Consider the following 21,707-nt stretch of genomic DNA (forward strand, 5'->3'; position numbering starts at 1 on the left):
TGGTGAGATCTGGTATTTATCTCATTATCCTGAATAACCCCTAGTATCACAGTTGCTAGGTAGTCTTTTGCTGTCAGGTCAGAATAGGATGATATTCTCACTAGCTTGTTTAATTTATACCAGCAAATCTAGGTGTGTCCCTTCACTCTCGTGCAACAATAATAATCGTTGGCGACTAGACATATGGATCAAATTCATACTTACCCTCCAACAGAATCGTTTCTGGAAACTTTGTTGTCCTTGGTCTTGCAAAGATTATTATAATGCTCTGTCTATCACTAATAGAACTGTATTTGTAAGCTGAAGTAAAACTTAACAGTGTTTGTCTTTAGAAATAAAACTTTATTTAAACAAAAGGTAAAATAAAGGTAAAATACAAGGATTAATATTTGTAGCAAATCATCAAAAAGTTACAGGTTATAAAACTTCAGCTTATTCAATCTCAACAGGGCAGTCCTGTATGAGTGAATATTACACAGGCTAATTACCTTATAAGCAGTTCAAGCAATAGATGTAAAAAATAACTTGTTCTCATCCGAGGTTTCTCAAGTTATAATAATACAGCAGAGCAATTTAAACAAAAAGAATTTCAGTTAAAAAACTGAGCTAGAAGAGAACTAATTTCTCACTAGGGATGCAAGCGACATCAAAAATGCAACAACTAACAGTCAAAAATGCAGTCATATATGGAACTGGGTTACATTGTTCCTATGCAATTTCTTGGGTTTTTTCCAGAGGAAATATATCTTGTGACATTTAGCCTTCTATCACCTCAGTCGAGGGGGCTTTTGATGACAACTTTGTTTCCCATATATGGGCATTCTTGCGTCCTTTCCGTCCTCTGTGCTTTGGACTTCTGTGTTGGTGTGTGCGTGCATATTTGTCTGGAAGTGTGTTTGTAGGTCCAAAATATCTATCAAAATTCACATATCTTACAACCACACACACACACACACACACACACACACACACTCACTCACTCACTCACTCACTCACTCACTCACACACACACACTCTCTCTCTCTCTCTCTCTCTCTCTCTCTCTCTCACTCACTCTCTCTCTCTCTCTCTCTCTCTCTCTCTCTCACTCTCTCTCACTCACACATGCACAATCTAATTATTTTTATACATTTAGGAATATTTTAAAAGACTGTAGAGTTGAGTGTGTGGTTTTGATTCTTTATATTCCCGTGTTCTGTAGAATAAAGTTCCTGCGATCTCTGCAGGTCCAGATGAAGAAGACTCAGATTCGGTCACACAGGATGAGTTTATAAAGCCGCTCCTGACAACATCAACACACAAACACACTATCACAAAACACATCCAAGGAAAAGAAAAGAAATGGCTGATATATGCACAAGTTTAACATTTATTTTTTTTATTTTTTACAGTAGGTTATGGCATATAGCTGTGAACGAGTTATTGTCTGTTGCTGACCGAACTCTGCAAATAATTTATTGTCAATATGTTACAGCAGAAAGCTTTCAGACTGAAGTACTGTGATACTCACACTGCTCACTGTATCTGTACACGAGTAAACAGGCTTCTGAACTCCTGTGGAGAAACACACACTTTAAGATCCGCTCAGATATGAGCTCACAGAAACATTAATATCTGTCATGAACAAAGTCTCTAAAGCTGCAGTGATCAGAAATAAAACTGATACCCGTGTGTGGAGCTCTCGTTACTGAAGACGCCGTTCAAGGAACTCTTAGAGGAAAAAATAACATGATGTAATTATATAAACTCACTTATGAAAGATTGCATACACTAATACTCCAGTGACACAAAACTTGTGCATCATTTCCAAATATATACATATATACCTCTGATACACTGTGGTCATCAAATCGACGCCAGATTCCATCTTCACATTTAATGTCTGCATTATAGTGTCCACCATGATATGAGCCAGAAAGGTTTATTATGGCATAGAGTTCATACGTGTGGAAGGAAAACTGCAATACAACAGGAGAAACTCAGTCAAAAATAATGCAACTGTGTCAAATGTAATATTACAGCTGTTTTATTGTGTTTATAATTAAACCCATTACAGTTTTTAATAAAGTCAGTTCTCAGTAACTGGGGGTTGGATTCACAATCCCTCTCCTTGAACTATATAATGAATTGGAAATCATAGTGTTAGAAGTCTGTTTAGTTTCATTGTGTTTTGGTTTTCCCTGTTCCATTTTTACCTGTGTTCCTGGCCATTATTAGTTTCCATTGTTTCTGATTAATCTCACACATGTTTCTGCTTCAGTTAAGGGGATACTTCACCTCTGGAAAGATGAATGTGTATTTAAAATGTGTCATTTATGTAGAAGAAATGTGAAATTATTTTTGAATTTGGAGCTTTCTAGACCGAGAAAAGCCAGAAAATGTATTTTTGGCTTATGTGGATGAAAGACAACAACTCCCAGAATGCACTTGCTTCGCTGCCCTACTAGGCCACTCCCAAGCCACGCCTACCGGTAAGAGAGCGCAGTTAAACAACTAGGCAAGGCTACTAGTGAGTCTCCGTGACGACTCAAGTCTGCCCGGGATTTCGAGATCGCCCAAAATGTCCGAGATTCGGCTTTTGCGTTCTACAGTCGCCATTCATCATGTTTACTGTGGCGAGCAGGACGAGGCTGAGGGGCGCAGGAGAACAGCGCGAGGCCGGTCGTGTGATTACTGAGACGCGCCGGGTCTCATATCTCTCACGGAGGAGCGGGAATTTTCTCAGCAATGTTAAAACGCACATCAACCGATCACTTGTTTAGCGTTCATGTAAACACTACATTCAGATTCACCAATCGTAATGAATTCAGTTAGATTGAAACAAAAGGTGTGCATGTAAACAATGAATGGCGACCACAGAAAGCAAAAGCTGAATCCCAACATTTTGGACAATCTCGACGGCCAGACATGTCCGGGAAAAGGAGGATGGTAACCCCTACTACTCAGCTTTCTCTTTAAAAATCTTAAACATATTAATATGAGGTTCAGGCAATATGTGCATTATGATATGACATAAAACACAACCCTGTCTCTTTCTGTTAAATGTCAGTTTTAATGATCAATAATAGCCATTATAAAAGTAAAAGTAAAAGGTATAAGCAGCTATATAATAAGAAATAAAGCAAACAATTCAGTCAAACAGACAAAGTCAGCGCTCTAGTAGGCTACAGCGGTAAAGTTAAATATCCTAAATATATAAAGTTATGAAACTTCATTTTGCCCTCAGCAAAAACTATTGGCACGGAAACAAATGAGAGATTCAGAGAGACAAAAGATCGCTCCTTAGATATACACAAGACGAATTATATCGTATGTTTAACCACTACACTACAACCACCACTGTACTTACGTACACAGAACAACAAGCGTCTTTAAATGACCTCATTTGTGTAAAGAACAGAATACCATGTTCAGATGCTGCTAGAATTATCTATACTGTTAACCAATCAGAAACTGTAGAAATGACATTAACTGATTATCCATAGGATAAAGAAACACTAGTACTCATAGTTCTAAGTTAGTTCGAGGCTGGATACTCTTACTCTTACACTGGTCTAGTTATGGGGTCTAACTGGTATTCCCCTACACTTCAGTGCAGGAGTAGTCAATCTGTTCCTGGACGCTCCCCAGCACTGCACAGTGAGGGTGTTTCCTAGGGCTGTAATCAACCAAAGAAAATCTTGGTCGACTGAAGTCCTGAAATTTTCAACTAAAAATCGACTAAAAATGACGTTAGGGAAAAATAAAACGTTAAATTAATTAGCTGCGCACTGTGCGCAGTACTTGGTAGCCTTGTTGTCCGCCTAAATGAATTATAAATAAACAAAAAAGTAGTAGCTTATTTGCAGTATATTAAATCGTTTTTGACCTTATTATTTTGCACTGAAATGAGTCTGACACTCGAGTCTGTCGGCTCTGACAGCGTTGCATCACGTGCACCTGCGCAATATCATAGCCTATGATTTCCGAAAATAGTACTATGTTGTCAACTAGTGATATCACAAGAACTTTTGAGGAATATGCAACAAAATTTAGACAATTGTTTTTGTCATATGTATTATAATAACTGACAGACACTAACGTTATCATTTCAGCCGCTCAGGGGTGCGTTTCCCGAAAGCATCGTTGGCCAACTATGGTCGCAAGTTCATCGCAATGTCCATTGAACTCTATTGGTAACGAGGGAACTTGCGACCATAGTTGGCCAACGATGCTTTTGGGAAACGTACCCCTGTGCAGCTCAGCTTCGCAGCTGAGACACGAATAGACTATTAACTTTTAAAAAAATGCTGCCACACTGCCGATGTCTTTGTTGACATGGTAGAAGAGGACTGACTATGAATTAAACACTCTCACAATTAAATAATATTCAGCAAACCTTCTTGTAGCCTACTTTCTTCAATCTGTCTCTCTTCTCCAGTGGGTTGGGCTAATCTAAAAACAAGGGGGGTGTTCTGAAGACAGACTGTTACCTGGGAAACAGGGGTGCTCTGAAAACACCCCCATTAGCAATTAGTGCTTTCCACCTGATGAAATGAACGCGGCAAAAAATCAACCAATCAGAATTTTGGTCGAGCCAGAACGTATCGACTAATCAACTAGGAGATTACAGCCCCAGTGTTTCCTTTATTGGACACATGCAGCTCGGGTCATTGATCCCTCTACTGACCAGCCGATGAGTTAATTCAGCAGGGTCAATAAGGGAGACATCCAACACGTGCAGTGATGGCGAGGCTCCTAGAAAAGCTTGATACCTTATGCCGAGTTCAGACTGCACGATTTTCAAAGTAGTCGGGTCACTGTTGTTTTCACACTGCACGACTATCCAGGGTAACATTCAGTTGCTGGTGTGTTCACACTGCACGATGCATCGGCGACAGGATGTTTCACACTGCATGACTTTCAGGAGGAAGAATCGCCGACAACTTCTGTCTGGTCCGCAAACTACGTTTCACAACCAAACACACGCGAGAAGTTATCAGGAAATAACGCAAAATCCCGCGTGCGTAAGACCGCAGTTCTCGCGCGAGACTGAAATTGTTATTAAAAATGATAGCCTGCAAGAAGCTTACGATCCAAACTGTCTGTGCACTAATTTGCAGCGAAAAGGAGAAAAAGAAAACCATATTATGCATGAGGAAATGTCTGGGAAGACAAGGGGAGCAAGGACTGTGTGTTCTGCAAAGAGAGTTGGGGGTAAATAAATAATTTTGCAATGTGCTGCTGTTGCTGCTGGTCAAGCAAATGTTTGGGCTTTGTTTCTGTTTGATATAATTGTAAATATATCTATTCAAATACTGATATTGTGGTCTATAACTCCTCCCCGAACTCCCCGCTGCTCTGTATCTTGCTCTCTCATTGGCTGTCGGTCATCGCAGATGTAGTTTTCAGTCAGAACACTTTCACACAGCAGGATGATCGTCGATTCTCTCAGATCACGTCTTTGCTCATTCACACTGCGTGATTGTCACTCGCGTGAACGAGCACCGATTTGCCTGTGATTCCGGCATTCGTCGGCGATTTCTCAAAACCTGTCGGCGAGCCAAAATCAGGGCTAAAATTGTGCAGTCTGAACTCGGCATTAATCACAGGTGTCAATCTCTGTTCCTGGAGGGTCACAGCCCTACAGAGTTTAGTTCCAGCCCTGCTCCAACACACACACACACACACACACACACACACACACACACACACACACACACACACACACCTGTTGTTTTCTAATAAGACTGAAGGACTTGATTGGTTGGATCAGGTGTGTTTAATTAAAGTTGGAGCAAAACTTTGCAGGGCTGTGGCACACTTAACCCATACATTAGTTCAGTACCTTAATATGAGGACGAATGATCACTTCCAGGTCACTTTTTCTGTAGCCCCGGCCATCTGAGGTGATCTCAAACCTCCTTAACTGAATAATCAGTATTTCTGGAAACCTGATCATCTCACTTTTCTGTTGAGAAAACAATTTAGATCATAAGACATGGCAGTATTTAATATGACAACAACCCAGCATGAATGAGTTGTGCTATCTTTCTTCAATATATTTATGAAGCAAACATAGCATTTAACAATTAAATGCAAAAACAAATTATTACAACAAACCAAAGCATATGTCACAACTACATGGACCTGTCCAGTTTTCAGGTTCTCTCTCTCTCTGTCTCTCTCTGTTTCTCTCTGTTTCTCTCTCTCTCTGGTGCATGCTGGGAATTGGGAAGGGAATGCATGGGAGGGTGATCTAGGTGAGAGGAGATTTTCTAAAATTTTCACTGTTTCTTGCTTTTTATTTTATTTTATTCAATTATTTAAATTGGAAAAAAAAAAAAAGTTAAAAAAGTAAAACAAAAACAAAAAAAACAACAACTGAGTTTGTTTTCTGTGGGAGTTATCGCGTGTCGGAGGTAGGGATGGCGTCTCACACTCGCACGAGTGTGCAGGCGTCAGGCCTGTCGCTCCGGCATGGGATTAGGTGTGTGACCCAGGCAGGTGTGCCTGTAGAAGATGTGTTACTAGACGTGGCAGAACGCGTGGGCCATGAGAATATCGTCTCGGCGTCTCGGATGAATAAGGCCGTAGTGATATTTTTGAAAGAAGAAAATCTGGTTCATGGTTTGATTGAGAGTGGGATTTCGGTAAGTGGCACATTTGTTCCTGTTCAACCTTTAGTTTCAATCACGACGAAGGTGACGGTTTCTAACGTTCTGACTTTTATTCCCGATGCCGACATTGAGCGAGAGCTTTCTCGATAACTCGCCAGTGGAGTTAGAACGGTTTCACTGGGTTGTAAAAATGCCGCTTTAAAACATGTGTTGTCGTTCAGGCGACAGGTGTACATGTTTTTAAATGAACCAACGCTGAATATTTCTTTTCGAAGTGTTTTTGAGGGCAAGTCGTACATGATGTACGCGAGCACGGGAGAGATGCGGTGTTTTGAGTGCGGGAGTATTGGACATGTTAGGCTGTCTTGTCCTCATAGAGTTGAACTTGAGAATGAAGCAGGCCCAAGCTATTCTTCAGATAAGAGGAAGGAAGATGAAGTGCAAAATAGTAATGTACCAGATGAAGTAGCAGTGGTGAATAATGAGGATCAGAATGTTGATTCAAATTTGAAGGAAGGAATGATAATAAAAGATTTGTTCCCTAATAATGAAAAAGATACAGAGGAAGCTTCTGGTAGTAAGACAAAACAGGGGAAAATGAAGAAAGTTAATGTTGTTACCGATGTGACTGTTGAGAGAAGCATTGAGGGGTCTGAGCAAGGTGATACTGTGGAGAGTTCAGACTCAGAGAATACAGGCCAGACGAAAGATGACGCAATCAGATTGAAAGGTGAAGTTTTGGAAAGAGGAAAGATAGTATCTTTGATTAAGAAGGTGCAATCAGAAATGGTTGATGAGGAAATGGATGATGATGATGATGATGACGATGATGATGATGATGGTGGTGGGTTGTCTGATTTTTCAGACGTGTCAGATGCTTCGCAAATAAGCTGTGAACAGGTTTATTCACTAGATGAAATCAATAAATTCTTGGATGAAACCTTTGGAAAATGTGTTGATGTGCGGAATTATTTTTCTGATCTGAAGAGGTTTGAGACTTCCGTTCGTTATTGGCAGAGGAAGGTTGGAGAAGATGAACTCAGTCAGAGAAAGAGATTTCGTTTAAAGAAGTTTCTAGCAAAATTGCGAAGGGGTAAAACCCCTATAAAACGTAAATTCAAATAATTGAATCAATGGTTTATACATCACTCAGGATGACTTTACTACACTTTTTATTTGTTTCCATCTCTCTTTTCTATCTCTTTATATTTTCTATGGAGATGATAAGGGTAGCCTCTTTAAATATTAACGGAGGGAGAGACAGGAGCAAGAGAGCAATGGTGGCAGAATTAATCAAAATTAAGAATGTCAATGTTTCTTTTTTGCAAGAAACACATACTGATTGTAAAAATGAAGTAGAGTGGTGTAGATGGTGGGAGGGGGAGAGCGTCTTCAGTCACGGGTCAAACTTGAGTGCTGGAGTAGCTATCCTTTTTTCAAAGAATTTGAATTTAAAAATTTTGTCAACTGAGGAAATAGAAAAGGGTAGAGTTTTAATGGTTGCTGGAGAAATAAATGATTTAAAATGTATTTTCATAAATGTTTATGCTCCAAACATTGGATCAGATCGTGTGGAATTGTTTAGGAAGTTGCAGAGTGCTTTAAGAAAATGTGATAATGATTCTTGCATAATAATGGGTGGGGATTGGAATTGCACCATAAATTTTCTTTTAGACAGGAACAGAGAGGAGTCTCATCCACTGTCTAGTAATGCGCTTCAGAATATTATTAAAGAGTTTGAGTTGATGGATGTGTGGAGGAACATGAATAAGAGAATTAGACAGTACACATGGGTTAAAATACTAGACTCTAATGTAACTGGAGCGAGATTAGATAGAATATATATAAGTAAAACAAGTATGAATAGAGTATCTAATGCTAATATTTTCCCGAATGGCTTTTCTGATCATCACATTGCAACCATAGATTTTAACATTACTACTTTAGAACGCCCCAGGTTTTATTGGCATTTTAACACTAAATTGCTGCAGGACAGGTCTTTTTGTGAAAAATTTGCTGATTTTTGGAAACTGTGGAAGTTGAAGAAAGGTAATTTTGAAAAAGTGACATCATGGTGGGAGGTGGGGAAACCACAGATAAAGGTTTTATGTCAAAATTTCTCCTACAATACTACTGTGTGTGTTAAAAAGAAAATTGAGCAGTTGGAGAAAGATATTATTGTTATGGAAAATGTGATGGATGTAAATGTTTTGAGTGTATCCAATGATTTAAGGAATAAGAAACTTGAATTAAGATCCATCTTAGAGGAAAGAGCGAAGGGCGCTTTGATTAGAGCAAGAATTTCTTCTATCAAAGACATTGACTCTCCCACTTCTTACTTTTTTAATCTGGAGCGGAAAGTTACACAACAAAAGCGTATACTTCACCTGCGCAAGGAAAATGGAACATTAACATCAAACCCAACAGAAATGAGGAAAATGGCAATGGATTTTTATGCTGATTTGTATGGTCATACTGATTGTGACTCTGAGAATATGGCACAATTATTACAAGGACTTCCAAAGTTGCAACCTGGGGATAAGAAAAAGCTTGACACCATGATCAACCTTAATGAACTTTCAGATGCAGTTCAGCAACTCTCCACAGGGCGTGCACCAGGAATAGATGGTTTACCTGCTGAGTTTTATAAGACTTTTTGGCCTGTTTTAGGTGAAGATTTTTATGAAGTGTGTTGCGAATGTTTTGAAAAGGGAATGTTACCAACCAGCTGTCAGAGGGCTGTGATCTCTCTTTTACCAAAAAAAGGAGACCTAGGTTTGTTAAAATATTGGCGCCCTGTTTCTTTGATGTGCTCGGACTATAAAATATTGGCAAAAGTTTTAGCCAATAGGCTAAAAAAATATTTGCATATTGTGGTCAAAGGAGAGCAAACATATTGTATTCCGGGTCGCTCAATCATGGACAATCTGTTTTTAATAAGAGATGTTATTGATGTGTCTTTTAATGAAAATTGCAATGTTGGATTTTTGTCTATTGATCAGGAGAAAGCCTTTGATCGGGTGGGACATGAGTACATTTTTAAAGTATTGGAATCTTTTGGGTTCGGGGATTGTTTTATTTCATGGATCCAATTGTTGTATAAAGGGGCTTCAATAATGCTCAAGATGGGGAATGGTTTGACTTATCCATTGCTGGTGAAAAGAGGTATTCGACAGGGGTGTCCTCTCTCTGGGCAACTTTATAGCTTAGCAATTGAGCCCCTGTTATGCAAATTAAGAAATGGATTAAGGGGTTTCATGGTTCCAGGTGACCCAAGGGAGTCGAGATGTTTTGTGTCGGCTTATGCCGATGATGTAACCATTTTTGTTACTGGGCAAGAGGATATGCAAGTATTATGTGAGAGTTTGGATATTTACGAAAAAGCATCTTCGGCCAAAGTCAATTGGGAAAAAAGTAATGGTTTTATTGTGGGCCAGTGGGAAAATGGTGGGCCACCGCCACTTCCTGGGGGATTACATTGGGGAAAAGAAGGTATAAAAATTCTCGGAGTGTTTTTAGGAGTTGAAAGCTATAGGAAAAAGAACTGGGAGGGTTTGCTGGAGAAGGTGTCTGCTAAGTTGTCTAAATGGAAATGGCTATTGCCAGAGCTATCCTACAGGGGTAGAGTTTTGGTTACAAATAACCTGGCCGCCTCCATGTTATGGCATAGACTCAATGTTTTAGAGCCACCAGATGACATTGTTAAAAGCATCCAGAGAAAATTGGTGGAGTTCTTTTGGTCTGGACAGCATTGGATTCCTGCGTCGGCTCTGTATCTTCCAACTCAAGAGGGGGGACAGAGTCTGATTGACATAAGGAGCAGGATCAACGCCTTTCGATTACAGGCAGCGAAGAGACTGTTGTATGAGGAGGACGTGGGGTGGATAAATGTGGCATGCTCTCTGTTGAGAAGAACATCGAATCTGGGATATGACAAGCAGCTGTTTTTACTAAAAGTTAATGAACTGGATTTGAATCATTTGACTTCATTCTACCAATCCATGCTAAAAGTGTGGAACATGACTTTCTCTGTGACCAGAGAGATTTCGCGACCACAGGACTGGATTATGGGAGAACCACTGTTTCATAATTCTTTGATACAAACAAACACTTTGTCTTCAAGCAGTGTGAGGAACTGTCTGGTCAGAGCGGGATTAACGAAGATCGAACATCTAAGGGATGACAATGGGTGGAGGACTGCAGATTCAATTCAGCACAAGACAGGAATACGTTCTTTACGTTTCGTGGATCAGATGTTGGAGGAAGTACGCTCAGTGCTGCCTGGAGCCTGCAGAGAAGCATTGGGAACGCCTTCACAGGGATGGAGCTACAGTTTTCCAGCAATACGGGTCTCTGCTGCACAGAAAAGTCCGGATGATGAAGACACTTTTGTGTCCTTTAAAACTCCAGAGTTGGGATTATTTCAGGACATTGGCAAAAAGGCATTATACATTGTGTGTGTTAAAGTGACTCATCAAACTGTTTTGAGAAGAGTTAAAACATGGAGGTGGACAGAAGTGTTTGGACCAGACTTCAGAGGCTGCTGGAGATCTCTGTACAAACCTCCTATTGAGAAACGTACAGCAGATTTACAGTGGAGACTGATGTATGGTATAATAACTACGAACAGACACGTGGCGCACCTGAATCCAGAAGTGGGGAGGGAATGTCCTTTTTGTGGAACGGAAGAAACGATTGAACATTTGTTTATCCAGTGTGAGAGGTTAAGAGGTCTTTTTTACTTTTTAGAGGTTTGTTTTTAAAGTATGGGTGAGGATTTTTCCTATAAAGTTTTTATTAGTTGTCCGAAGTACAAAGTCAGTGATCGAAGAAAAGTGGTTTTGTCAAATTACCTTTTAGGAACAGCCAAGATGGCAATTTGGAGGACACGGAAAAATAGGATCTTGGGAACTGGTTCAGTTGATGCAGAGAGTGTTCTGAAGGGGATGGTTGCTGCTCGAATTAAAATTGAGTTTGCTTATTTCAAATTAGTTAATAATGTTATAGATTTTTCTGCAATGTGGTCGGTGGGAAGTGTTTTGTGTGAGGTTGGGGAGGATGAAATGTTGGTTTTGAAGATGTAATGAAAGGGCTGTAATCTGTATTGACTGAATTGTTTTTTTTATTTGTTTTTTTTATTATTTATAGTTTTGTAGACATTGGATGACATATTGGAATGAATAATGATAAATAAATATGTTTTAAGCCTCTCTCTCTCTGTCTCTCTCTCTGTCTCTCTCTCTCTCTCTCTGTGTCTCTGTCTCTCTCTTTCTCTGTCTCTCTCTATCTCTCTCTGTCTTTCTCTTTCTCTGTCTCTCTCTCTGTCTCTCTCTCTCTCTCTCTGTCTCTCTCTCTGTCTCTCTCTCTCTCTCTCTCTGTGTCTCTGTCTCTCTCTTTCTCTGTCTCTCTCTCTCTCTCTCTCTCTCTCTCGTGCGCATGTGCGGAGTGTCTGTGGGGAGCGTGTGAGCGGAGGAGTGTGTGGCGTTGAATGAGTGAGTTTTTTTCTAATTTTCTCTTCTATTACGGCTGTGGTTGTGTAAATCGTTTGTTTGGATAGTACAATATTGAGTAAGTAGAGACGCTGGCCGATATGGCGGCGTCTCACAGTTTAGATAACTTAACTTAACGCAGAGCGTTGCTCGGTTGAAGATTGCACAATTGCAGTCGCTGAAGTTGTTGGATACTCTAGTATTTTGTCTGCAGCTAGAATGAATAGTGCTGTAGTGATTTTTTTGAACAGCGTAGAGAAAGTTAATGATGTTGTAGTGAGAGGGATTGTCGTCAACAGTGCGTTTACCCCGGTAATGCCTTTAGTCCAGCCGGCAAAAAGGATTACACTTTCAAATGTACCGCCATTCATCAGAGATGAGATGATTGAAAGAGAATTGATGAGACATGGTAAAGTTGTGTCTAAAATCAGGAAGATTGCTTTAGGGTGTAAGTTACCTGAGCTGAAACATGTGGTTTCATTTAGAAGACAGACATATATGATTCTAAAAAATGAAAATGAGGAGCTAAGCTTAGTCATGAAATTTAAGGTGGACAATTATGATTATTTGATCTATGCAACGTCAGAAAGTATGAAGTGCTTTGGCTGTGGGCAGGAGGGACATATAATTCGTGCTTGTCCTGAGAAGGTTGAATCAGTAGTGCTTCTAAATGAGAATGAGAGTGAGGAGCAGACAGATGTGGGTAGAAATGAAGAACAGGGACAGTCAGCAACTGGTGAAGGATCGAGTGCTGACACAGAAAAGGGAGATAGAAATATTAATGAAGTTGGAAAGGAAAAGGAAAAGGAAAACTTGGAAGAGGTTGTGAATGAGGATGATAAAGCAAACAGGAAAGAGTTTGAGGCAACTGATCCTAAAGTGGTTGTAATAGGAGGTGAGGAAGACATGGAAATGGTAGAAGATGAAAGTGTGTTTAAAACACCTGCAATTAAACGGAAATTGAAGAAAAAAGGATGTGGGAAGAGAGTTAGGAAAGAAACTGGAGATGAAATATCTGGAAAAGATGTTGGAGATTCTGAGATTCAGATGGAATCAGAGATGAGCAATGTTGATGAGTCTCAATCCGCCCCAGAAAGTGGGAGTGATTCTTCAGGATCTGTGAATTCAGCCTCACAAAAAAGATCCGTTAGAAGTGATTATACGATTGAGAAAATAAGAAAATTCTTACAAACAACTAAGGGAATGAAAGGAGTGAGAGTGGAAGAGTATTTCCCGGACCGAGAATTGTTTGTTAATTCAGCTAAAATGTCAATGAAAGAGAAGGGTGCAAAGAGTTTGACTGATCAAGAGATTTACAGATTGAAAAAATTTGTGCAAAAGACTAAAATGAATATACTTAACGATGAATTTGAAACAGAATGAGTTCTTTATTTTTCTTGTGTTGTTTTTTTGGTTGCTTTGCCCAGTTTTGGTCTCTATTCATACATATATGAGCACGCTAAGATTGGGCACACTCAATGTAAATGGAGTACGAGAAAGTGGGAAGAGAACAAAGCTTTTTGAATTAATAAAGCAAAAGAAATATGATGTGATGTTGGTTCAAGAAACCCATAGTGATGCAAAAAATGAGACTGATTGGAAAATGGGATGGGATGGAGAAGTTATTTTAAGTCATAAAAGTTCAACTAGTGGTGGTGTAGCTGTTCTTTTTCAAAAACACATGAAACCTTTATCATATGAGGTTGAACACATTGTTGAAGGGCAACTATTGAAAGTTAGAGCAAAATTTGAAAAATTTGTTTTAGTTTTTGTAAATGTTTATGCTCCTGTTTGTGGTCCTGAGAGGGTTTACTTTTTGAAAAAATTGAATGATGCTCTTTCTAGTTTGGAACAAGAAGAGTATATGTTTATGGGAGGAGACTTTAACTGCACAGAAGATGCTAAAGTAGATAGGAACCATAAAGAGCCCCATATTGCATCCCAGCATGAAATGTTGAAACTCATTTCCGAACACGATCTCTATGATATCTGGAGAATATTGCATAAGAATGAAAGACAATATACATGGGCACAGGCAAGAGAGAATTTAATTACCTTGGCTAGACTTGACAGATTTTATTGTTGTAAGCAGCATTTTAATGTTATAAAGAAATGTGTGATTTTACCTGTAAGTTTTTCTGATCACTGTTTAGTTGAATGTAATATTTACATAGCAAATATAAAACCCAAAAGTGCTTATTGGCACTTTAATGTTTTATTGTTGCAAGATAAGTCTTTTATTGAGACATTTACATATTTTTGGAAACAGTTTGGGTTGAAAAAGAATGAATATAGATCTTTACGACAGTGGTGGGATTGTGGTAAAGTGGAAATACAGCAACTGTGCCGGCAGTACACACTCAATGTTTCCAGGGACATTTCCCGGTCAATGAAAAACCTGGAGAGCGAAATTGTGGAACTGCAGAATTCAACAGCATCCACAGGAAACCAAGGGCAGAGTGAACTCCTCAAATTCAAAAAGAGCAAGTTAGATGAACTGTTAGGTGTTAAAACACAGGGCGCACTGGTCCGTTCTCGATTTCAGAGCATTGAACAGATGGATGGCCCGACTAAGTTCTTCTTTGGTCTAGAAAAAAAGAATGGTCAAAGTCGTTTCATTCACTCGCTATACTCAACAACTGGAACAGACATAACAGAGCCCAATGAGATTAGAAAAAGGGCGGTGTCTTTTTATTCAGAATTGTATAGGAGTGAGAGTACAGAAGTGGATGAGTCAGTCAATGGGTTTCATACAGGGTTGCCAAAAGTGCCGAATGAAGTGAATGTTGAACTTCATAAGCCCATTTCCATAGGAGAATTGCAGATTGCACTGCGGAGCATGGAATGTGGCAGGGCACCTGGAATGGATGGCCTCCCTATCGACTTTTATAAGGCTTTTTGGGCAGTTATAGGGGATGATTTGCTTGCAGTACTGAGTGAGAGTCTGGCTGATGGCTTGCTACCACTGAGCTGCAGAAGGGCAGTCATAACCCTGCTGCCAAAGAAGGGAGATCTGAAAGATATGAAGAATTGGCGACCCGTTTCACTTCTGTGCACTGATTTGAAAATTTTATCTAAGGTTTTGGCAATAAGACTGAGGGAGGTGGTTGGTCGGGTCATTCATCACGATCAGACGTACTGTGTGCCTAAGAGGTCTATCTTTGATAATATATTTTTGATTCGAGATAGTTTGGAAGTCTCCAGGTTATTGGGTTTAAATACTGGTCTTATTTCCATAGATCAGGAAAAGGCGTTTGATCGGGTTGAGCACGGCTATCTCTGGCGTACACTGGAGGAGTTTGGGTTCAGCTCAGGTTTTATTGCTATGATTAGGGTCTTGTATCAGGACATTGAGAGTGTGCTGAAGATAAATGGAGGTTTGTGTGCACCTTTTAAAGTCAAAAGAGGGATTAGACAGGGATGTGCATTGTCAGGAATGCTGTATGCATTGGCGATTGAACCTTTGTTGGTAAAAATTAGAAATAATATTGAAGGCTGGTCGATACCACAATCAGGTGAAAAAGTTAAATTATCAGCTTATGCTGATGATGTTATTGTTATGGTTAAAGATCAAAAGGATATACTGATGTTAAAGAAAATTATTGATGATTTTGGCATTATTTCTTCAGCCAAAGTAAACTGGTCTAAAAGTGAGGCATTGGTGTGTGGTGAATGGGATGGTGATCCTCCTAGTTTACCAGGAGGCCTGTCCTGGAGAAAGGATGGAATTAAGTATCTGGGAGTTTATCTTGGGAATGATGCTATGTTACAGAAAAATTGGGAAGGTATTTTAGAAAAAGTAAAAGGGAAGTTAGATAAATGGAAGTGGCTTTTGCCGAAGATGTCATTTAGAGGGAGAGTTATAGTCATTAACAATTTGGTTGCATCAATGTTATGGCATCGATTGACTTGTATTGATCCTCCTATTGGGCTTTTGGCAAAACTACAAGCCATCATAGTAGACTTTTTTTGGAGTGGATTCCACTGGATTGCCCAGAGCGTACTGTTTCTCCCCACGGAGAAGGGCGGACAAGGACTCATACATCTGGCCAGCAGAAGAGCGACGTTTCGATTGTTGTTTCTACAGAGATATTTGACGGGACCAGAGAATGTGGTCTGGAGGAAAGTAGCTGATATAATCTTTAATCAAGTGAGTGGATTGAATTTGAACTCAGGACTCTTTTTAACAGACTTTGGCAAACTACAGTTTAGTACGTCGATTCAATTCTACAAAGGACTTTTTAATGTCTGGCAACTTTTTAAAAAACAGAGGCAAAACACAACATCTCTGTACTGGCTGCTTGAGGAACCTCTTGTTCATGGAGCGAGGTTGGATGTGGCTTGTGAAGCCACACCAGGACTATCTCAAATACTGTGTTCATCCAAAACATTAAAGTTACATCATTTAATGGACATTGGTGGTCCTGAGCTATGTAATTCTCAAGCTGTGGTTTCTCATTTGGGAATTCATTCTGTACGACAAGTTGGTAAAGTGTTAGAGTTATTATTGCAAAGGTTGACAGTGGAAGAAAAAATGGTGTTGAAAGAATATTATGATGGCAAAGTGGTTTATACTACTTCAGATCCTTTTCCAACAATTTTAATTACTCCTGATTTAAAGGGTTTAAGCGGGTTTTTTTTGGATTTGGAGGGTTTGGAGAATTTGAATTTTCAAGATGTTCAAAGTAAAGTGTTATATAAATGCTGTGTAAAGATCTTAAACAAAACAATTCTTAAAGAACGAAAAGATACAGTGTGGAGAGAAAAACTGGGGTTGGAAGATGATGTTAAACCTGTATGGAGAATTCTTTATAAACCACCATTAGAAAAGCACACTGGTGATCTTCAATGGAAAATATTGCACGGCACAGTTGCTGTTAATGCATTTGTGAGTGTTATCAATTCTAATGTGTCTGATGAATGTCCTTTCTGTAAAATAAGGGAAACGATTTTTCACTGCTTTTTAGAATGTTTAAGATTAACGAGTTTGTTTAGTATACTGAAGTTAATGTTTTTTAATTTTGGTGACAATTTCTCCATTCAGAATTTCATTCTTGGTCCATGTTATAGAGCGTCACAAAAAAGTAAATGTCAATTGCTAAATTTCTTGATTGGACAAGCTAAAAGAGCTATATATATTTCAAGGAAGAAAAAACTAGAAGGTTTAGTGGGGCAGAAAGTTGAGACTGTTTTTAAAAATTTGGTGAAAAGTCGGGTTCTGATTGATTTTAAGTTTTATAAGCTGGTTAATGATTATGAAGGGTTTTTGCAAAGGTGGGGATATAATGAAGCTATTTGCACAGTTGTGGATGGAATGTTGTTTTTTGATTTGGTGTTGCAATAAGTATTAGAATACGGAAGAAAGAATAATATGTGACAAGAATGTGATTAGAATGTAACAATTGCAGTGTGAAGTTCTGAGAAATAAAAGTTGTTGTTAAAAACTCAAAAACTCTCTCTATCTCTCTCTGTCTTTCTCTTTCTCTGTCTCTCTCTCTCTCTCTCTCTCTCTCTCTCTCTCAAATTCAAATGAGCTTTATTGGCATGACTTGTACAGTATTGCCAAAGCATTGGCCATTACATAAATGGACATTACATACACAAATAATCAATAAATTCAATAAATCAATCAATCAGTAAACAAATGCATGAATACATTTATATAAACAACAAAAAAAAAACACCTATGTACATTTGTACCAACATTCAGACAGATAAGGATGATTCTGACTGTAGTTTTGTCCACTGGCTGACTCTCGTAGTTTGTGGCAGGCTTTCACATATTTTGCTGCTGTTGTGATTGAGCTGAACTCTCTCTCTCTCTCTCTCTCTCTCTCTGCTGATTGAGTCATCTGTATCACCTGGTCCTCAATAGCACGACTCTACTTAATCTGTGCCTTTTCTGTTCTGTGTTGTGTTCCAGCTCCCAGTTGTTCCTCAGTCCTGTTCAAGTGTGGATGATTGCTAGATCGGATCGGGTTTATGGACTGTCTGTTTGCGGCTCTAATTGTTGCCTGGATCCCCTCGACTCTCCTTACAAGTGTTTAACTGGCTTTGCCTGCTGTTCCCATTTGTGTTTGGCTAATAAATTCACCTTACTGCGATGGGCAATTTCATCTGTCTCGTTCATCCCGTCTACCAGAGGACTTTGTAACAAATCAAAAGAGAAAAGGAGTATTTGCTTTATCATGAAATGGATGACTATTTTTTATAACTTGGCTCAGGATAGAAAATGCTATTGTGTATTTTCTTTTTTATTTAAAGTATGGAAGAGTTTATGTACTGCAGTTTTTCACCCAAATTAAAATGATTTACTTAAATGTGGATTAAATACAAACTATATTTCACAATTTATCTCACATTATAACAGATATTACATGTTGGAAATATACTTGCCTTTTCCCAGTCTGTCGTGTTTTTACAATCAACACAATACAGCTGATACTCTCCACACATTTGATCAACATATTCCTTTAAAGCCTTTTCCTACATTGGAAGAAATATAAAAATAAATAAGATACAGCACAGTTAAACTGTTCATTAAGTTAATGTGATGTGCTTGTACATGAATATGCATTTAAAGGGGTGATGAACTGAGAAATCAAAGTTTCCTTGAGCTTTTGACATATAAGAGATCATCATACTATAATAATATCCTGTAAGTTTCAGAACTGAAAACTACCTTGTTAGTCCATTAAAAGCTTTTATAGACATCAGGCTCAGCAAACGACTCGTTTTTCAAAGTGGGGAACTATGACGTCAAAGAGGATAAAACACCGCCTCCACAAAAGAAGATCAACGCCTACTTCAACACGGCCTGTTTAGCCCCGCCCACCGATTCGCCCAAACATGCTAAATAACATAGGACGACATGATGATTGCTAAACCGGATCGAGCTACTTACAAGCAATAAACATGCTGTTTACTAAATATTGTGCAGTGCCTGTTTGTGGAAGAAGACAGTCATAAGCTTCCTTCGGATTCCAGCATGGTTAAACTTGATTAAATCAGTCAATCACAATTTCCCGACGGATCTGCCAGCAACATGTAAGTAACCATGTGTATTCTAATGCCTGATCTGCGATCAATGGTTTCTGTGTAATTATTCAAGTTCAGATTCTCTTAAAATCGTTCAATACTGTTTATGCATCAGTGACTAAACGATCAACTTCACATAATTTCTCGTAGTATTATGAAAATAATCTTTTTTTAAACTGTTATTAAATTATATAGCCTACAGAAAGCGATCAAAGAACGATCCCTTTCAATCGCCCAAGCTGTCAATCAAACAGCACAGCGCGAGCCGCGAGAGCTTATCTGGACACTTACCAAACTCGTGATGAAATAATGACACTGTTACACTACACAACGAAGCTCTTACTGTGTATTCACATCGTGTTTGCATTGTGATTTGGTGTAAGCATTTGTGAGAGTGCAAAAATTGCGTTGCAATGATAAGATCTTTATTCACGCGATCAACAGACTGTCTGTCATCTGCTCAGTGCTCATCATGCTGCAACATTTCATGTGATGGAATAGATTTAAATATAATGCTTTAAACGATACTTTTCACGATTTGTTAATCTCGATGGCTGTAATAGTAAAAACGTAGTAAAAGTTTTCGAGAGAGTTCCTGTAATACTAGCTATTTCATATGCAAGCATGTCAGCCAATCACAGCAGTGGGCGTTTACACTGCAGTCTCACAGCAGACACGCCCCTTAAAACGGAGCGTTCAAATCTGAGCCTGAAATCAGGCTTGGAAAAATGGCTTTTATTTATAAATTATGACAATTTTTTATGTAAAAATCATACTAACATTATAAGGGCACCCCAGGCAACATTATAAAATAATAAAACAATCCAGTTCATGACCCCTTTAAATACAGACATTTATTCATCAGAGTGCCACTGAAGCTGTGTTTCAATAGAACTCTATAGTAGATCCCGATACCTTTGATTAGCAACAGAGCAAAGATACATGTTGATTTGATAAGAAGCTCTAAATATGTCATTTTGAGTCACATCGGCTATGCAGCACCATACGCAACAAACTGAGATGCACTGTGTATTCTGACACCTTTCTATCAGAACTAGCATTAACTTCTTTAGCAATTTGAGCTACAGTAGCTCGTCTGTTGGATCGGACCACACGGGCCAGCCTTCGCTCCCCACGTGCATCAATGAGCCTTGGCCACCCATGTTCACCACTGTTCCTTCCTTGGACCACATCTGATAGATCCTGACCACTGCAGACCGGGAACATCCCACAAGACCTGCAGTTTTGGAGATGCTCTGACCCAGTCGTCTAGCCATCACCATTTTGCCCATGTCAAACTCGCTCAAATCCTAATGGTGCCCATTTGGCGAATACTTGCCACACAGATATGAGAGCGATGTCTTATGAAAGCAAAAAGTGGCTATTTTTTGAAGACAGTCATATTGAAAACAAATATTAAATATTAAATAACCAACCTTTCATTGAATATTAGAATGTTTAGACCAGTGTTTACTGTGAAATACAGCATTCCTGAATATCTGCTCAAACGTAGATGTTTATAATGTGCTAAACAATAGTTTCATAGAGTAAATGGTCTCCGCGAGCACTGTGAGTCTGAGCCACTTACGATGTGCATTTGAAACATTACATGTTTTTATTCCACATGTTTAACTCACTTCATAACTTCCATTTGCCTTATTTCAGTGACTTAAACAAATAATCACCAACCACGCATAAACATAATTTTGTCAAAACTATAAACTTTTACATACATGCTGCACGCATATTATTGTAGCAGAGTTTGTGCTGAATACAGCGTAATCAGATAATAACAGAAATAAGAATACCTCAGACGTCAGAGGGTTAATGAGCGCAATTTGGGTAAGAAAAAGCGTTTAATTGTTTACTGGACGAAGTGTTTAAATTAACTAAATTAAATGTTATATTTTTATATGTTGTTGAATAAAATAATCACTATTTTAGACATGCTATTGAGAGCAAATGAGACAATATTTAGAATATGAATCTAACTTTCACTATTAACCTCATCATGGGAATGACGAATCTCTCAGTCAAAAGTATAAACCACTGACAGTAAGCATTAGTTAATCAGATATATTTGATCAGACATATTCAGAAGAGCAAAGATCTGCTCACCACATCCGGAGAGTTCTGAAGAGACACTGGCAATGAGTGAAAATCCTCCAAGGTATCTTCTGGATTGTGTCTGTATGACCTGCATGTTCTCGTCGTCTTCATAGTGCCCTTAAAAAGCTACACAGATGTGAAGAAAACAGACTTTAGTGATGATCCACAGATATACGTGTGCTTTCACTGTTAAAATGATCATTCTCTGCAGTTCAGCCTCCAGCACATTAGACTGCTGATAAACCTTTAATTGTGTCTCACGCCAACAAATGATAGTCAAGGATCCGTGTGAAGTGCGTTTGTAGAGGAGATCAAAACCAGATATGAGGCAATAATGTCTCTGAGCGTTCTCTGAGCAACACTTCCAGAGCTGAACTGCTGTGAGATGATGATAGATGCTCCTCATGAAAGAGACAAAAGATGACAGTGTGGCATAATGACCCAGAAGCCCATTTGTCTGTTCTGGTAAATT

The 21,707-nt window shown here is 38.9% G+C and overlaps 1 protein-coding gene across 1 annotated transcript in view; it reads right to left on the bottom strand.

Annotated features, from left to right (window-relative positions):
- Nucleotides 1-330: 330 nt before the first annotated feature.
- LOC307151526 (uncharacterized protein) overlaps nucleotides 331-21,707 on the bottom strand; it is a 36,159-nt gene continuing 14,782 nt past the window's right edge. The window contains exons 7-13 of the mRNA XM_079859620.1: nucleotides 21,245-21,361; nucleotides 18,485-18,574; nucleotides 5,828-5,950; nucleotides 1,827-1,958; nucleotides 1,667-1,710; nucleotides 1,511-1,554; nucleotides 331-1,282 (exon numbers count right to left, since the gene is read on the bottom strand). Coding sequence (XP_079715746.1) covers nucleotides 1,281-1,282; nucleotides 1,511-1,554; nucleotides 1,667-1,710; nucleotides 1,827-1,958; nucleotides 5,828-5,950; nucleotides 18,485-18,574; nucleotides 21,245-21,361 — 552 coding nt within the window. The 3' untranslated portion in view covers nucleotides 331-1,280. The remainder of the gene's footprint in view (nucleotides 1,283-1,510; nucleotides 1,555-1,666; nucleotides 1,711-1,826; nucleotides 1,959-5,827; nucleotides 5,951-18,484; nucleotides 18,575-21,244; nucleotides 21,362-21,707) is intronic.

The sequence above is a fragment of the Squalius cephalus genome, assembly GCF_949319135.1.
Source record: "Squalius cephalus genome assembly, chromosome: 23".
Lineage (NCBI taxonomy): Eukaryota > Metazoa > Chordata > Actinopteri > Cypriniformes > Leuciscidae > Squalius > Squalius cephalus.